This window comes from Lytechinus pictus, chromosome 5, assembly GCF_037042905.1.
Source record: "Lytechinus pictus isolate F3 Inbred chromosome 5, Lp3.0, whole genome shotgun sequence".
NCBI lineage: Eukaryota > Metazoa > Echinodermata > Echinoidea > Temnopleuroida > Toxopneustidae > Lytechinus > Lytechinus pictus.
The window spans coordinates 37,655,689-37,674,670 of NC_087249.1; the positions used below are offsets into that span (position 1 = coordinate 37,655,689).

General features: G+C 35.5%; 2 protein-coding genes across 2 annotated transcripts; both read right to left on the reverse strand.

Annotated features, from left to right (window-relative positions):
• Positions 1-3,817: 3,817 nt before the first annotated feature.
• Positions 3,818-14,633, reverse strand: LOC135154185 (uncharacterized). Its single transcript, XM_064099494.1, has 2 exons — positions 10,965-14,633; positions 3,818-3,823 (listed from the first exon to the last, which is right to left on the reverse strand). Exons 1-2 carry the CDS (start codon positions 14,631-14,633, stop codon positions 3,818-3,820), a joined length of 3,675 nt encoding a protein of 1,224 aa, XP_063955564.1.
• Positions 14,634-15,208: 575 nt separating this feature from the next.
• LOC135154186 (golgin subfamily A member 6-like protein 22) lies at positions 15,209-16,123 on the reverse strand. Its single transcript, XM_064099495.1, has one exon. It carries the CDS (start codon positions 16,121-16,123, stop codon positions 15,209-15,211), a length of 915 nt encoding a protein of 304 aa, XP_063955565.1.
• Between the last annotated feature and the right edge of the window lie 2,859 nt (positions 16,124-18,982).

Genomic DNA, 18,982 nt, shown 5'->3' on the forward strand with positions numbered 1-18,982 from the left:
TTTCCCTGCATGTCTGTCCCATTGAAGACACCGTTAAAAAAAAATCGCACCGAAATAAAAAAAATCGCCAAAAATTCAAAACGCGAGTGATTACGAACCAGAACGCGACGCGAGTGATTATAAACTGCCCCCCCCTGGTATCAAATGAATGTTTTGTGAATATTAAAACACTACAAGAAATTGTGTTCTGGAGACATACTACCCTAGATGTTTCCCAAGGTAATATGTATTTTGACCAAATTTGTCAAAAAAATGACTGTACAATGGGTATGTGATGAGAAAACTTATGCCTTGCCTTCTGAAAATACAAGAATATGATTGGGATACACATTGGGATACATATTGCCCCCCTCTTCCCCCCTGGAAATACAATAATTTGATGAATAACCTATAGAATGAATGCCTGAGGTGATCGTATTATCATTAGGGAATTTTAGATTTTCTCTTTTGTAGGCAAGTGGCTGGTTTTGCCTGGCCCATTTTCTCATCCGACCGAACCATGAATTACAAGGCTGCAATATAATTGAGGTCAATAATAGTCTGTTGTCATGTCAAATTAATTTCTAGAATATAATGACAATTGTTTTCACAATATTTTCTTTGAATGTAGATTTCCATAGAGCAATATTTATACTGATAATTCATTCTGTAGATGTTACCTAAGAGTGTTCACCAATTATAGCTTCTCTAGTATAAACGTAAGGGAGTTCAAATCAATTGTATGATTGTGCAAAGGGTTAATATTGTACTTGTATTTTTCTCTATCTGCAGGTTCTAGAAAAACAATAGAAGGGACTTTAGGTGCTGTGGTGTCTCAGCTGATAGTATGTGCATTATTATCAATCTTCCTTGGAGTTGAACCATCATTTAGTAGTGCTTGGATACCCATCACATGGACCATTATTCTTACTTCTCTATTAGAAGCATTTACAACACAGATTGATAATCTAGTTCTCCCATCATTTATGATGGCTATGTTCATGGCTTTGTCATGAAAAACTTGTCCAGTTTTCATTTTCTTTCTTTTTATACGCCCGTCCTACGGGACGTATTATGGTATCATGCTAGGTGCCTGTCCGTCTGTCTGTCTTTCTGTCTGTCCGTCCGTTAACTTTTCCTTGTAAACCTAATGGCCCGTATTCTGATAGCAGGTTTAATTTAACCCTAGTCTAAAGTTAACCCTGGTCTAAAGTTAACCCTGGTTTAACTAAACCTCCTCTAAACCTCACCTCTGGTCTAAGTGTAGTTTAATTATTTTGGTATTCTGATAGCCAGGTTTAACTAAACCTGGGTTAAACCCGGGTTTAAAATTCTTTTTGGAAATATTCAGCCTCTTTTGACGAAGACTAGCAACTTTTGGGTAAATTACTGCTGCAGGGGTGACTGCAACAAAGTTGAAAAAATGTTACTAAAGTTGTTTTTTATTAAAAATTTTAATTTTATGGAAACTATTTACAACTATTGTAGTAAAAGAAGAGCATTCATCACCCATATATGGTAAGATTTTTTTATTCAGATTATCTATATTTTGATTAATTACCGAAACATTTCAATCCCAAACCGAGTGACTTGCACAGTGTTTTGTGTATCAGTCCCATTTATTACTTTTCATGTATTGTTTGTCAAAATCTAAATTGAATAGATTCCTCTCGACATCTTTATTCTAACTTTAGTTGAATTAGACCTAAGGGAAAACTTTTGTAACTTTCAAGACTAGTCTTGGGTCTAACATTAGGCCTAAATCTAGCCTAGGCCCAAGATGTACAACTAACATCCGTCTGTTTGGAGGAGAATTGAACATTGTTTTGACTTTTTTACTTTCCTGAAGGCTGAAGCAAAACGTAACTTTGTTAGTCTAGTGCCATAGTGGAGCAACCGAGACTAAAGCTACATAGGCCTAGATCTAACGTTAGACCTATATTATTATTGGTCTAGGCCGAGAACATTCACGACTTAGCCTGGCTTAGCCTTAGGACAGGGATAGATCTATTTAGATCTACATGTAGGTCTAGAATAGATCTGACTTAACGTTAGACCAAAAGCTTCAGTCTCCGACTGTATTTTGGTTGTTCCGCTAAGCCCAAGTACGAGTACAACACTCGACAGTCTAACGTTACTACAATGGCCAAGTCTCGCCAATGTGATATGACAGTAAATGTCAGAAACTTTTAAACAAATCCCCAGAAACGACGGTTATTCCTGTCTACAGGGCTAGATCTATCGCTCTGCATTGCTTGTCAACTAGGCCTACGCCGTTTAGTAGATCTAGATCTACTGACTGTTACTTTTAGGGTCCATTTGTTTGTTTGGAGGAGTTTTTATTTTATACATTTTGGGGACTTGTTTAGATCTAGGTTTCCAGGACTAGAAAACAGGCCTAAACCGAGACCAACAGCTCAGTCTAGACTAGGGCCTAGATTTTATAAGAATTTAGATCTAGGCGGCCTAGCCTGTGCTTTCTTCTATTCATTCTAGATTCTATTTCTAGCCTAGCCGGTAGCCCTAACGTTAGGACAGGCTGATCTAGTCTACTGTTTGATCTAGAAATCTCTAACTTAGGCCTAGTCCTAGACTAAAAGTTAGACCCTATCTAGAACTATATCAATCTAGGTGTACATAGTAATATGTCTAGATCTAGAGACTTGGAGACTCTATCTCAATGTAGATTCTAGATCTAAAAATAGTAAATGTAGGCTAGATCTAGTCTACTTCTACTCATCTTACGTTAGGCCTGAAAAAAGAAGTAGGCTAGGGATCTAGCATTGCCATTGGATTATTTCTAGGACTAAAGGATCTTGATCTAGGCTTAGATCTAAAGCTAGGGGTTGTAGTTTGAGATCAGAAGAGGTATAGCCCCCCCCCAAAAAAAAATAGAACTAAGCCCACAGCTACATGTAGTTCTCTATGTAGCCAAACAAAAGTTGGCATTGACCATTGTCTTAATCTTATTTTGGCGTATGTAGTTACCATACAAACACATATTTTGATGAATGAGAAAATGTGTCTTGCAGATTATTTTTGCTCAAAACATACATTTCATGAGCATATAGGCCAATGTCATAAAATGAAGAAGTAGTTCAATCCACATCATGCTGTTTACACATTTATTGATTTGATATGCTGTTACCATGGCAACAAATTTTCCAATATATGTCTTGCAGATCTATACCTCAAAATCAATGTGTGAGCCAACTTTTATAAGAATTGGTTGAAAACTAATAAAGGGTATCAAACCACAAGATATTCACCTAATTTCATTATATAATATGTTGTTACCTTGGCAACACAATTTCTGAAACAGAAAAAAATAGTCTTGCACATCTTCAACTCAAGACTAATGTGTGTGCCAAATTTCATGAGCATTGGTTGAAAAAAAGATGAAGGAGTTCGAACTACAAGATTTTCATCTTATTTTCGTTATATAATATGTTGTTACCATGGCAACACCATTTCTGATACAGGCAAAAATATGTCTTGGACATCTTTAACTCAAGACTAATGTGTGTGCCAAATTTTTAGGAGAATTGACCAGTTGAAAACTGATAAAGTAATTCAAATCACAAGATTTTCATCTAATTTTTGTTATTTTATTTGTTTCCATGGCAACACAATTTTTTATAAAGGCATAAAATATGTTTTGCACATCTTCACATCAAGACTAATATTTGTGCCACCTTTCATGAGAATTGGTTAAAAACTGAGGAAGTAGTTGGAACTGCAAGATTTATACATAATTTTTGCCCTAATATACTGTTACCATGGCAACACAAATTCCGACACATGCAAAAATGTGTCTTGCACATCTTTACCTCAAGACTTATGTCTGTGGCAAACATGAGAAATGGTTGAAAAATTATAAACTTGTTAAAACCACAAATTTTTCACCTAATTTTCGTTATTTAATATGCTGTTACCATGGCAACGAAATTTTTTATATAGGCATAAAATATGTTTTGCACATCTTCACATCAATACTAATGTTTGTGCCACATTTCATGAGAATTGGTTAAAAACTGAGGAAGTAGTTGGAATAGCAAAATTTATACATAATTTTTGCCATAATATACTGTTACCATGGCAACACAATTTCCGACACATGCAAAAATGTGTCTTGCACATCTTTTCCTCAAATCCAATGTGTGAGCCAACTTTCATGAGAATTGGTAGAAAACTGATGAAGTATTTTAAACGGCAAAATTTTGGCCATAATATACTGTTACCATGGCAACACAATTTCTGAAAAAGCAAAAAAAAAATTCTTACACCTCCTTACCTTAAGACCAATGTGTGTTCCAAATTTCATGAAAATCGGTTAAAAACTGAGGAAATAGCTCGAAATGCAATATAGGTATTAATTCTAAAAATTTGTTGGCCATGATTTGTTGGATTTAAACCAGGCTTAAACTACCCCCTGCGCGAGTTTAACTTTTTGAGGATTTATTACCACACTTAGACCAGGGTTAACTTAAACCTTGCTATCGGAATACGAAACTTAAACCTAGGTTTAAATATGGCAGTTTATTACCACACTTAGACCAGGGTTAAGTTAAACCACGCTATCAGAATACGGGCCATAAACTTTAGTTTAACTTAACCTAAGCTCATATAATTTGGTGTGTATGATACTAGCATGGATCCTAGGAAGCCTATAAGTTGATTTTGAGGTCAAAAGGTTAAAGGCCAAGATCACAGTGACATGTTTTCATCTTACCCTTCTGCAGTTCTTGTAAACGCGATAACTTTAGTTTAACTTAACATAGGCTCATAATTTGGTGTGAATGATACTAGCATGGATCCCAGGAAGCCTATTGATTTTGAGGTCAAGGGTCAAGATCACAGTGACATGTTTTCGTGTTGCCCTTCTGAAGTCCTTATTAACGTGATAACTTTAGTTTAACTTAACCTAGGCTCATATAATTTGGTGTGTATGATACTTAAGTCTAATTAATTTTATTATTTGCTCAGAACTTAAAAAGTCTTTATGTTTAGATTTTTTCATCATAGGCCTACTATACCGCATTATTATATAGTAAATACAAGTGAAAGAAACTGTTTTCTCTGTTTGTATTATGGGTTGTGATAATCTTTGTTAAAAACATGTTTATCATAATGTATAATATTTCATTTGTTATATTAATTGCTGTATACATGTACTTCACTTTTTTTTTTATATTTTATTTATTACCCTCGTATGTATGAAAAATGTGATATCTGAATAAAGGCTAAAAAGCATTAAATAACAACAACAAGCAATTATTGATAAGACTAGTGATAAAGAGGTTATCGATAACAGCCCTAATGATACTAGCATAGATCCTAGGAATTCTATTGATTTTGAGTTCAGAAGGTCAAAGGTGAAGTCGCCACCTTCCACTTCTCTTGCTTGACCAATAACTCAATTTTCTGCTTTACAGGCGAGCGTATTATGTGCTCTTCTTAGCGACACTCTTTCTTTAATGATTTTATTTTGGAAATTGATCTCATCATGGTTGATTTTTTTTTTCTTTTGGCATAAATGCCAGTTGAAGAAGTGATCCAATGATTAGTTTGAAGAGAATCCAATAAATTGACCACCAAGTGTTTATATGTATCAAACAACAGAATCCAATAAAATGACCACCAAGTGTTTTATGTATGAAAAACGGTACCAAATGATTGTGGTAGAAGTGGAGGGGAAGGCGGGGTAAATTGTGACACTTTTTGCATTTTGCATGTTAGAAAATCATGTAGAAATAAGTACCTTGCCTTTAAATTTAATTCTCGGGAAATATTGTTCACCTATATATAACTTTCTATCCCCACACTGAAAGTCATTGTCATCTTTGAAAAAAATGATGTCAAATGGCTCAACTTGCCCCATCTGTGGGGTAAGTTGTGCCACCTTCTGGGGTAAGTTGAGCCACAAAAACTATGTACAAAATGTATGCGGGAAGAACCAGCATGTCAGTTTTTGTCTCGCCTGCATAGCAGAGCGAGACTATAGGCGCCGCTTTTCCGACGGCGGCGGCGACGGCGGCGGCGGCGTCAACATCAAATCTTAACCTAAGGTTAAGTTTTTGAAATGACATCATAACTTAATAAGTATATGGGCCTAGTTAATGAAACTTGGACATTAGGTTAATCAAGTATTACTGAACATCCTGCTTGAGTTTTAGGTCACATGACCAAGGTCAAAGGTCATTTAGGGTCAATGAACTTAGCCTATGTTGGGGGAACCAATATTGAAATCTTAACCTAGGGTTAAGTTTTTCAAATGTCATCATAACTTAGAAAGTGTTTGGACCTAGTTCATGAAACTTACACATAAGGGTAGTGAAGTGTTACTGGATATCCTGCCTGAGTTTTAGGTCACATGACCAAGGTCAAAGGTCATTTAGGGTCAATGACCTTTGGTCATGTTGGTAGGTATTTGTTGAATTTCCATTGTAACTTTGAATTTTTATGGAGCTAGTTCATAAAACTTAGACATAAGAGTAATCATGTATCACTGAATATCCCGTGCAAGTTTCAGGTCATATGACCTAGGTCAGAGGTCATTGGGGTCAATGAACTTTGGTCATGTTGGGGGTATGTGTTTAATTTCCATTGTAACTTTGAATTTTTATGGAGGAAGTTCATGAAACTTAGACATAAGAGTAATCAAGTATCGCTGAATATCCTGTGCAAGTTTCATGTCACATGAACAAGGTCAAAGGTCATGTAGGATCAGTGAACTTTGGCTTTGTTTTAGGTATCTACATTGAAATCTTAACTATATAGTTTATGAAACTTGGATATACAAGTAATTCAATTATACATGTAGCTGTCATCTGGCATGATTTTCAAGTCGAGTAAAGAGTATGCATTTGTGTGAATTTCTTAACTAATTGTGTACATGTCTGTAAATGTGCATGAAAATGTATGTTCATGTTATGTATCAAGTTATGATCTACATGTATTAAAGCCCAAATAATGATGTTTTGTTTGAAATCATGAAAGTAAATTACACGTGTGATTGATGGTGGACCAACATTTAAAACTTACATGGTTAACTATAGAAAGTGGGTATATGGTTATTAGATGGATAAAAACTGTGATTGTTTAGCCATTTTGCACTCACAATTAACTCATTATTTTCAGATAGACATGTAAAGTAGCTGTATGGTTATAGTACATGCTTACATGTAATGCTGTAAAGAGTTTGTGAGTGCAACATGTTACCAGCACCACGACGAGGACGCCAATCACAATATCATATCTTCCACAGCAAGTATTCTACAACAAAGAATTGATTGACATAACCATAAAATATCAAGATTTTTTTCTCTTTCATGGATTGTTAGAAAGCCTTGAACATGACCTACATGTATGATAGGCATGGATCTAGCTTACCAAACAGTCTTTATGAAATTATTTTTTTGTAATTGATTATGACAAGTTTTTAAAAAGTAGATTTAGACCTACTTATGACTTTTGTTGCATGTTGTGGATGATATGAATGGTGCCATATGGTTCATAAATGAACCCTTTTTTGTTTAAATTTTATTGAAAATGACAATATAAAATACATAAACAGTAAACAAATGAAATTATGACAATGATTAGGTGTATGAAAGCCCTAGGGGGCTGGTCAAATATATTGCTGTACACATGCGTGACCAAAAAAACGTGTGCACTCGTTAAGAGTATCAAAAACTCAGATTTTCAAAAAAAGGGGTAGTTTTTAAAAACTGGTCAATCGCAGGATGAAACGTATTTTAAAATAGAGTATGTTTTTTTCCAAAGCTTTTTTTTAAGACTAGCTAAACGTGTTTAGGGTAGGTTTTTTTCCCAAGCTTTTTCTCCGGGGTCGTATTCTGGTGACAACTTGTTTAGGGGCCAAAATGTGTAAATAAAGCCCGCGAAAAACTCGTTTAGGGGTTGTTTGGAAATAATTTGGCCACGTGTGTGTACAGCAATACATTTGACTGCCCCCCCCCCCCCCCCCCCGGTATGTAAGCTTAGTCTAAAATGTGATGCACAAGTAATAAGAACACAAGAGAAAATTATGCAGATACAGTATGGTCTGGAAATGATTAGTGGTGCTCAGCAGAAGGGAATAGAGGCTGGTACCATTGGTCTGCATGTATCATAAACAGTCTCTCTCTCTCTCTCTAGAGACCAATACTGTTTTTTTAAACGGTATACATAATTTCAATTCTTGTTTTGAGGTATTAGGGAGTCTAGTTATCTTTTCTCTTTAACAGTTTTTTATCGAAACTTCTTTGAGGTACATGCAATTTGTACAAGCTGGTACAATTTGCAAACTTTTGCTTACATCAGGGTTGTACATCTAAACAAGAGTTGTAGTATTTTGAGTCAGTCTCTAACAATTGACGCTTATCAATCATTATACCATACTACAGGCTGTATTTTCATGCATTTACAAACTGTGTAGGGTTGAATAACGAAGTATACACTGTGCCAAGTGAACATAACTTCTCTACATTTTGATGATCTACCACATGGTAAAGGAAATGCCTCTCTTGTAACTCATATAGCCTGCATGTATTATGAAATTTGTTGAAATACTTTCAATTATTTCATTGCATAATTCTAGCTCTATCCTTTTATTACCATTGGTTGTATATTGGTAGACTCTTATCTATATTTTATTCATTCAAGGGGTGAGAGTTTTTTTACTTTTAGGTAGGTGGTATCAGATAATAGTTACAAATCTCATATACTTGTAATATATACATGGATACACGTACAAACATGAAATGTCAGAATTTGGATTCTGTAATAATAATAAAAACAGAATGTCAAAACATTTTATCAAAAATATGAAAATAGACAGTGTCAGGAAAATAATTTACAGCTTGCTTTTTAATGACATTTATAAAAATAAGCACGTACATGTATGACTTTCATACAAAGCATTATCCAAGGTAGAGTTATGATTCACGGTAGATACATAGAATTAAAGCCAAAACAATAGCAGATTTGTAATTTTTAAAATCATGCATTCGGTGTAGTATTTTCAGTCAGTTTGTAACAATTAATGCTTATCAATCATACCATACTACCTGCATAATGATACATTTACAAACAGTGTGTAGGGTTTAAAGAAAAGGTATACACTGTGACAAATATACATAACTTCTCTTCACTTCCATGATCTACCACATGGTAAAGGAAATGCCTCTCTTGTAACTCATATAGCCTGCATGTATTATGAAATTTGTTGAAATACTTTCAATTATTTCATTGCATAATTCTAGCTCTATTTATCATTTTACTACCATTGATACATATCTCAGAAAACAGTAGACTCTTATCTACATTTTATTCATTCAAGGGGTGAGAGTTTTTTTTTTACTTTTGGGTAGGTGGTATCAGATAATAGTTACAAATCTCAATATACTTGTAATATATACATGGATACACGTACAAACATGAAATACCAGAATTTGGATTCTGTAATAATGATAATAAAAAGATAATGTCAAAACATTTTATTTTAAAAATATGAAAATAGACAGTGTCAGTGAAATATTTACAGCTTGCTTTTTAATGATATTTATAAAAACAAGCACGTACATGTATGACTTTCATACAAAGCACTATCCAAGGTAGACTTATGATTCATGGTAGATACATAGAATTAAAGCCAAAACAATAATAGCTGATTTGTAATTTGTAAAATCATCATGCATTCAGTGTAGTATTTTCAGTCAGTTTCTAACAATTGACGCTTATCAATCATTATACCATAATACCTGCATTTTGATACATTTACAAACAGTGTGTAGGGTTTAAAGAAAAGGTAAACACTGTGACAAGTATACATAACTTCTCTTCACTTCCATGATCTACCACATGGTAAAGATAATGCCTCTCCTTGATAAATTTCTTTCCAATCAAACAAACATTATTGTACTCTTTGTTTTTCTGTTATCTGATTTACCAATTATTTCACTCTCACTGTATAAAAGTTTGTACTTAGAAACACTTTGTTTTAAACTAGTCTTCTTTACCATACAAGATTATGTATTACTTGAAAGTTGTACACAGGATGAAGGGATAGCTACATATACCATCTTATGGTAACTGTAATGGCTTTCTAATGTCCCACTTGACAGTTTGTTTTCCTCAATATTTGTAAATACCAAGTCAATTGTTGTACATCCATTTGTTGTGAATTCACAAATAAGTTGTGTACATTTGAATAACTGTGTCATTGCATTCACAAGCTTTTGTTTGTTTGGAGTAGAAGTAAGCATATTGATATTGAAATCTCCCATGATAACAAGTGGTTCATTTGGGTTAATATAATTACCCAAGTGTTGTAGTGCTCTGTGAATTTTTCTCCAATTTTCTTTAGGACGACAATACATAAAAACCACTTGCAACTTAGGACTATGAGAAGGAAGCTGAACTACTGTCATTTCAATTGACTGGAAATTACATGGAACAACTGTACATTGCAAGCCTTTCCTGTGGTATACAGCACTTCCATAGTGTGTACGTTGTGAGCTAAAGTCATTTCTTGACATCTTGAAATTATCCATTTCATACTCACATGCTTTATCCATAGAACACAGTTTTGTTTCAACAAATAAATTGATATCGGATACCTGTAAGTTGAAGTTTTTTTGTATGTCTTTCATATGAAGGTGCAATGACTGGCAGTTGTGGAAAGCTATTTTGACACAATCTTTTGGATAGTCATACAATGGCTTGTAGCAAAGAGTCATTGATTTAGACTGTCTCAAACGTTCCATTTCTGTCATCACATCATCTGAAACTTTGATATGAGCCAGGTTTAGAGGACCAATGATATGCAAATTTTGTAATGATGGCACTCTACTTAAAGCAACATAATGAAGATGGACAGCCTTTCTGTCAGGTAATTGGACAACTGCTCTATCTAGAGTGCTTCCTTGAGCTCTGTGTATTGTTTTAGCACATGCTAATTGGAGGGGGAATTGTTTTCTTGATACTTTCACTGCTTTGTATCTCCCAATAGCAAACTCTCTGGCTATTGGTTTAATTGGTGTCCAGGACTGATGAATCGCATTGTTGGTATGTTTTGGATATTCATGTCTCAGTTTGAGCGCTGTTTCTTCTGTCTCAAAAAGTACCCATACTATTTCCACATTCCCACTCTTGTCATATTGGAAATATTTTGAAACACATGCTGCTCCATTAACTAATCCATCTGCTGTGTCTATGTTGACAGTTAGTTCAGCTTTGAGCTCTAAAGCAAGATTGCATGTTTTAGATAGCCCCATTTCTTTGGCTTTGGCACATGACAAAACTTTTTGCTTGACTTCATCTGTGATATCACCAATAACTATGTCATGAGATGCCAAGACGGCTTGGTTTGCTACACTACTGTGTAATTGCTTGTTATGTGCATCAACAGCCTCATTGTGATACAACAAATGAGTGACATCAACTGGGTAATTCTCATCTTCTTTAGAGATTATTCTACCTTTTAGTAATTTAATGTCTTCTTTGGTTTGCTTGCCTTCTCTCATTCTGTTCAACAATGCTGCATAAGCTACATCTTCTTTTTGTCTCATAATGTCTGTTAATTCAAACAGCTCGAAGTTGTTAGTCCATACATTTGGTGCCAGAACTTCTGTACTTGATGTAGTAGTTGGATTTTTAAAAATCCAAGTGTCCATTACTGGCTGCAATTGGAAAAGATCGCCAATAGCTATAATACTGACACCTCCAAATGGTTTTGATACATTCATTACTTCTTGTAATCGTTGGTTTATGAAGCAAAACATCTTTGTTCCAACCATAGATATTTCGTCGATGAATACAAGCTTCAATTCACCAAGTTGGGTTCTGAGGGTGTTGCGTTTGTCATGTGATAAAGGTTTATAGCTAAAACCTTGGTTAGCAGGAATGCAAAATGCAGAATGGAGGGTTTGACCCCTGATCAAATAGGCTGCTTTACCAGTAGGTGCTGTGAGGAGTACCTTAATTACATCTGGATTACTACCAGATTCTGTGTTATAATGCCTCACAAGTGCCTGGTATAGTGACTTGATTACTCTTGTCTTTCCAACTCCTGCACCTCCACTCAAGAAGAGGAGTAACTGTTCATCTGAAGTTTTCACTTTGTTTAGTACATGATTAAAGAATTCAGATTGCTTTTGATTAAGAGAAGAAACAATTTCCCTGAATTTACTATCAGACAATCTATTTCTGATTCTCTCTTCTTGCATGTCTGTTCCAGTCGATTGTATACCCAATTCAGAAGCAATATCATAGCTAGTGAAGAGATCTTCACCTTCTATAGCATTTCTATCTTTGCCAAACTTATTTGCATTTATCTCATTAATATGTTCATTGCAAGGAGCTACATTATGAAGGTTTTCTTCATTTGAGTCATTAAGCAGTTTTTGTTCAGCCATATCTAACTCTTCAGCATACTGGTTGTACTCTTTCTGTTTTTCTTCTATTACTTGTTTTACCATTTGGTATCTTTCTTCATATGTTTGGCAGTTTCCAATGATTTCACTCTCACTGATGTAAGGGTAAAAGAGCATCAAATTTTCTCTGTAGTAATTTTCTGGATCTTTTTCTTTGTCATATCTCACATAGCGTATCACTTTTTGCTTTTTCCTTCGTTTCATAATCACTGTGTTTGAGATTTTCAATTCACCAAGACATGTTTGTTTATTTTGATATAGATCAGAGTCATCAGGTTCATCTTCTTTGTTATCATCACTGTCTGTTTCAGGCAGTTCTAATTCATGCACTTTTCTCTTCTTCTTGAACTGTACTTTTTTCATATCATACCATGCAATGAAATCTGCTAAGCACATGTCCCGGGCCTTCCTTGGCCGTTCTGAGTATCTCTTGATGTTATTGCTGCACTGAATGTCTTCACTATCAGCAGGCAAAGCATCAAGTTGCTCTGAAGGTTTGAGTATAAAAGGTCTCTGATCTGGAGGTGAAGTGTTAACAAATGCATGCCCACATGATGAATGCTTTAGTGGCATTTGTAGAGAGAGATATATTGCTTCAGGTGCACTAATCTCAACATGTTTAAGAAATTTGTTTCCAATCAAACGAACTTGATCTTTGATATCAGTTGATCCTTTTCTAGCTTCATCACATGTTCGTCTCAAGAGTTCACTCATGCCTCTTTGGCCTTTAGAAACATAGTTCACAACATACATTGCACAAGCATAAGCATTGGTAATGAATTGTATGTCTGTATTTGCTTGCCATGCCTGTAGTACAGCAGGGTTATACGCATTCACACGTACATTGCATGGTTCTCGTTTGAGAAACACCTTTGAAGCTGAAATAGAACTTCTGATTGCAAGCTCATAATCATCAGGTGAAATGCCAAAATGGTCAAGAAACAGTTGAAGAGTAAGTTGCTGGATTTCAGGTTTGTTTAGTTCAATTTGTATTTCTTTCCATTTCTGTTTATGTAACTGCTTTTCTTTGTCTTCCATTTCAACTGGCAGAGGTTGTAAGATCTTTGTAGACTCCATAGGAGGCAATGGGAAATTGAACCTGCACACTTTACCCTTTTTTCGACAAGTATGTGTGTGTCTGTGACATTGCAGTTTTTTCAAGTTCTCATTTACACCCAAACTTTGTCCGTCTGTTTCAATGAAGTTGTCAATGTAATTTTCAATGTCTGAATTTGAATCTATCTCAAATTTAGGGGCCCCATTCACCCACAGAAGACTGTGCAGATGGGCTGATCCTCTATGTTGGAACTCTATCCTGTAGAAATGTTCTGAAATTTTCCCAAGTGGCTCACATGAACCTTGAAGGAAATTTTGATAGAATTTTTTCACTCTGTGATCAAAATATCTTGTGACAGTGACAGGATCTGATCGAATAAGTCTATTTTTTGTTTCCCAAGTGAAACTTGAAACATCTTCCGCACTATACTGTTTGTTGTCAACAAGTTTACCCAAAGATATTAAGAGATCAGTCCAATGTGACTCGGCAGAAGACAAAGAAATAAACCATGTTGGTAATCCTAACTGTCTAATCATTGCAAACAAATCCTTTTTGGCTGTTTCCCAGTATGGTGGAGATCCTCTTAAAGTTCTGAAAATTCTATATCCTTCATCTAATTTGACCATGGAGTCAACAACATCTTGTTGTTTGACATCTCCTGCAGTATATGACTTGCCTGATGTTTTAACCCGCCTGAGTGAAAGCCATATCTTATCTTTGATCTGTTTCATTTGGAGTTTCTTGCATTTGAAAAAGATGTTTGTTACAGATTTTGCTGCTCTTCGATCAGAATGTCGTAATTCTAATTTGCAGATATCACTGTACTTGAGAGGTATTTCTCTATCTTTGTTACTTGGCCTTCGTTCCCCACAAAATATAGTTGGAAATGATAATTCCTCAATATCAGCCTGTAATGAACTAATTGGTATATTTCCCTCACTGGGTGCAAAAGAGAGAATGTTTTGTTGATCATCAACATTTTGTGGATACAACATAGTGTCCAAACTTCCAACAGGTTCTTTTTCATCAATTTCACTCCAATCAGAGTCACTATCTTTTTCTTTCTCCTCGGTTTGGGAAGCAGAAACATTAACTGCAGTAGGTACTATGTTATCTTCACAAGTGCTCTCTTCGAGAAACTCTTTCCATTGAGTTTTATGCATTTCTGCAACATGAGTTGGCCAAAATTCATCTAAACCGTCTGTAACATATTGTTTAAACAGAGGTTGTTTCACTAAGTATTTTGTTGCTTCAAAACACTTCTGTGGTCTGATGTTTTCAAACATGTAATGACTTTTGTACCGAAGACGTTTCTTTAGTTTTACAGGGATGGTATGTGAATCATTAATAGAGCGAGGCAGTGAATTTACAATTGAAATATTGTTGGCAGGAACATTAACAACATTCCCACGGATTCCAACTTGTCCACCACTTGGCAACTCACGAAGTTGGAAAAATGTATTTACTGGGGAAACAAGCCTCTCTTCAAGTGGGTTTAGTTGTAGCTCTGTTGGACAATGAGGAAATTCAGTTCTATTAGCTGAAGAAAGTGGGGGGAGTTTATTGTTTAACATCCAACTCTGACAAGTGTGGCAAATCCATTCTTTGCCTTCAACACTTAATGTTCCAGTGATGCACTTTGAGTGAAGAGATTTATCAGTATTCCTAACAACAAACACATCATTAACAGACTGTTTAAACCATAGCTGCTTGCAGCATGTGCATATATACTCACATGCTACTGATACTGCTTCTTTAAAGTGCTCCACAAGTTCATAAATTGTATTGGAGGGAAATCTGTTGCTTTGTTTACGTAAAGCGTCATCTTTAGATTCTTTCTCTCTGTATGCTGGATTGCTTCTCCTTTGTTTGTTGATGTTTCTCTCAAATTCTTGGAATGACGGAGCTCTTCTTCTCTTTCTATTGTTTCTTTTTTCAATTTCTTTATATTCCGGATCTTGTCGTCTTCTCTTCTTGAGGTTACTCTCAAACTCTTGGAAGGATAGATCTTTTCTTCTTCTTTTGTTTTTTCTTTGTTCATTTTCTTTGTATTCCGGATCTTGTCGTCTTCTCTTATTGAGGTTACTCTCAAACTCTTGGAAGGATAGATCTTTTCTTCTTCTTTTGTTTTCTCTTTGTTCATTTTCTTTGTATTCCGGATCTTGTCGTCTTCTCTTATTGAGGTTACTCTCAAACTCTTGGAAGGACGGATCTCTTCTTCTTGTTTTGTTTTTTCTTTGTTCATTATCTTTGTATTCCGGATCTTGTCTTCTACTCTTCTTGAGGTTACTCTCAAACTCTTGGAAGGATGGATCTTTTCTTCTTCTTTTGTTTTTTCTTTGTTCATTTTCTTTGTATTCCGGATCTTGTCGTCTTCTCTTCTTGAGGTTACTCTCAAACTCTTGGAAGGATAGATCTTTTCTTCTTCTTTTGTTTTTTCTTTGTTCATTTTCTTTGTATTCCGGATCTTGTCGTCTTCTCTTATTGAGGTTACTCTCAAACTCTTGGAAGGATAGATCTTTTCTTCTTCTTTTGTTTTCTCTTTGTTCATTTTCTCTGTATTCCGGATCTTGTCGTCTTCTCTTATTGAGGTTACTCTCAAACTCTTGGAAGGATGGATCTTTTCTTCTTCTTTTGTTTTTTCTTTGTTCATTTTCTTTGTATTCCGGATCTTGTCGTCTTCTCTTCTTGAGGTTACTCTCAAACTCTTGGAAGGTTAGATCTTTTCTTCTTCTTTTGTTTTTTCTTTGTTCATTTTCTTTGTATTCTGGATCTTGTCGTCTTCTCTTATTGAGGTTACTCTCAAACTCTTGGAATGACTGATCTCTTCTTCTCTTTCTATTGTTTCTTTTTTCATTTTCTTTGTATTCTGGATCTTGTCTTCTACTCTTTTTGAGGTTTTTCTCAAATTCTTTGAAGGACAAATCTCTTCTCCTCTTTCGGTTTGCACTTTGTTCACTTTCCTTATATTGTGGGTCTCTTCTTTTCTCCTTTCTGAGTGTCCTTTCTAATTTTGTATAGGAAGAATTCTGTCTTTGCTTACGCTTGTATTCCATCATATAGGTCTTTCTTAGGTTTTGAGACAAGTGTGTATTAGCAACATTTTGTCCAATTGACCTTGATAGCTCTTGAAAGTTTGCTTGAGAAACAAAGTATGAACTGAGAGTGTCTAATCTTTCAGTTGGGAATGGTATAACTTTGCCTTGCTGTAAGCACAATTTGAGATGTTGTCTGATTTGTGAATTGTCAAATCTTTGAGTTTGTGGTGGCACATTGAACAGACAGCTAAATGCAGCAGCTATTGCAAAAGCTCCACAAGCTGGTTCAGTTTGTTGGGTTATTGGAATGTACTCTATATGCACAGCTGTTCCATACAATAGATTGATTTGAGGCATTAAATGCTTAATTCTGTCCTGTGAAGACAATGAATCATACACAGATACTCGATTGGTGGAAGGGTCATATGAGGATGTGACCCAATGGTTATCAACATGATGGAAGTTGATACAATGTTTATCTCTAGGAATATCAATAGAAACTCCTTTAGAAAGAAGAACTTTCATGGCTGCAGGTGTCACTTGTCCAATGTATTGATCTACAGTGCGTCCCAAAAAAAACTATACACTTTTGAAATGGCTGCCAAATAAAAAATGTAGCACTTTTGGGGAAAAGACTTACATATATAGAAAGCCAATAAAGTCAACTTTTAAATAACACCAAAAAGTTGGAAAACTATTCATGCTTGAGCGAGCACTGCCCACTGAAACAAAGGGTATGAAAATTAGGGTGGGCTGGAATTAGCCTTCCAACTTATGTCAGTTTTTGAGAGGCAAATCCTTTCGAACTTGCAAAGTTAAGGGCGTTGTGATAAATTAATGATCAACCGTGACCAGTTTTGGTTGCCTAAGCAATTTTTTTAAATTATTAAATTGAACTTTAATGCATGAGTGAACATAAATTACACTTTCTGGGCAGCATTTCAACTTTATCATTTGGATCTCTTTTTGGGCAGCATTTCAACTTTATTATGTGGATATCAGCAATGTGTTCATGGGAGTCGGAAGAATAGGGGGGATAGGACTTAAGTGGGAGAAGTAGGTTGATGGAACAAGGGTCAACAGAACATTCAGCCCCCGCCCCCTCCCTCTTTCCCGCCCTCCCCTCCTGTTGAGAGACTGATGGCTATTGTCATGTACAAGTGAAGTCCAGAGCAGAATGTTGATTTAATGATTAATTCTGAATTGGGGCATCAACTTTTTCCTATCAATCATTTAATCAACAATTCATCAGTAAATTAACTCATTCAATGTGCAATGTGACCAATCAAACATTCGTTTTTTCAATAAATTACTTCATTAATCACCATAATCATTAAATTTCTTGGTAATCATTAAATAAAAAAAACTGACCATCAGCCACCGGTCACTTGGCAGTTAAGTTTTGAATAGGCTACAATCCATGAAATGAGACAGAGAAAGAGAGAGAGAGGGGGGGGGGGGGGCTGGGAAATGGAGGTGGAGAGGGGAGGGTACATATGACTTTTAATTTGTAAAAGGACAAAATGAAGAGGAATGCCCTTTTAACCAAGTCTTAGCAAGTTAGCATATCTCGGCCTGTTGCTTGTAACATGTACCATCACATTAATCTGACTCTCACGAATACACTTCTGAGGTCCACAAGATGAATATGCTACACTAAAATTACAATTCCTGTTCACTCATGCATAACATTTCAATTTAGTAACTCATGAAATTTGCCTAAGAAACCAAACCTTATCTCACTCATAAATAGCAGAACACCCTTAGCTTTGTAAGTTCCAAAGGACTAACCTCTCAAAAAAAACTGTAAGGCTAATTCCTGCCCAGCCTAGTCAAGCTTAGTCTCTCAAGAAGTGGGGGGAGGGGGTAGAGATGGAGGGAGGGGTTGCTAAATGTTCTGTTGACCGTTATACCATCAAGGTACTTCACCTACCTACATGTAAGTCATATTACCCCCCTCTTCTGACTGTCATGAATACATTGTTGAGATCCACATGATAAAGACAAAATGCTGCACTAAAAATTGCAATTCATGATCACTCATGCATTACATTTCAATTTAATAATGCACTACATTTTCACAAACAACAATCTGATCACATCTGATCTCTTATTCACCAAATAACCCTCAACTTTGCAAGTATCAAACAAAAAAACCTGAGAGAAATTGGAAGGCTAATTCCGGCCCACCCTAATTTTCATACCCTTTGTTTCAGTGGGCAGTACTCGCTCAAGCATGAATAGTTTTTCAACTTTTTGGTGTCATTTGAAAGTTGACTATATTGGCTTTCCATATCTATAAGTCTTTTACCCCAAAGTGCTAAATCTTTTATTTGGCAGCCATTTCAAAAGTGTATAGTTTTTTTTGGGACGCACTGTAGTTGTGGACTATGATTTTTCATAATTGATACAGCTTGTTGTATGACATCATCAGGGATGTATGCTGCGTATTCATCCACTGAACTCATAGATTC

Coding starts and splice junctions, on each gene's coding strand:
- LOC135154185 (XM_064099494.1), bottom strand. CDS start 14,633: ATGCATAAAACTCAATGGAAAGAGTTTCTCGAAGAGAGCACTTGTGAA.
- LOC135154186 (XM_064099495.1), bottom strand. CDS start 16,123: ATGAACAAAGAAAAAACAAAAGAAGAAGAAAAGATCCATCCTTCCAAG.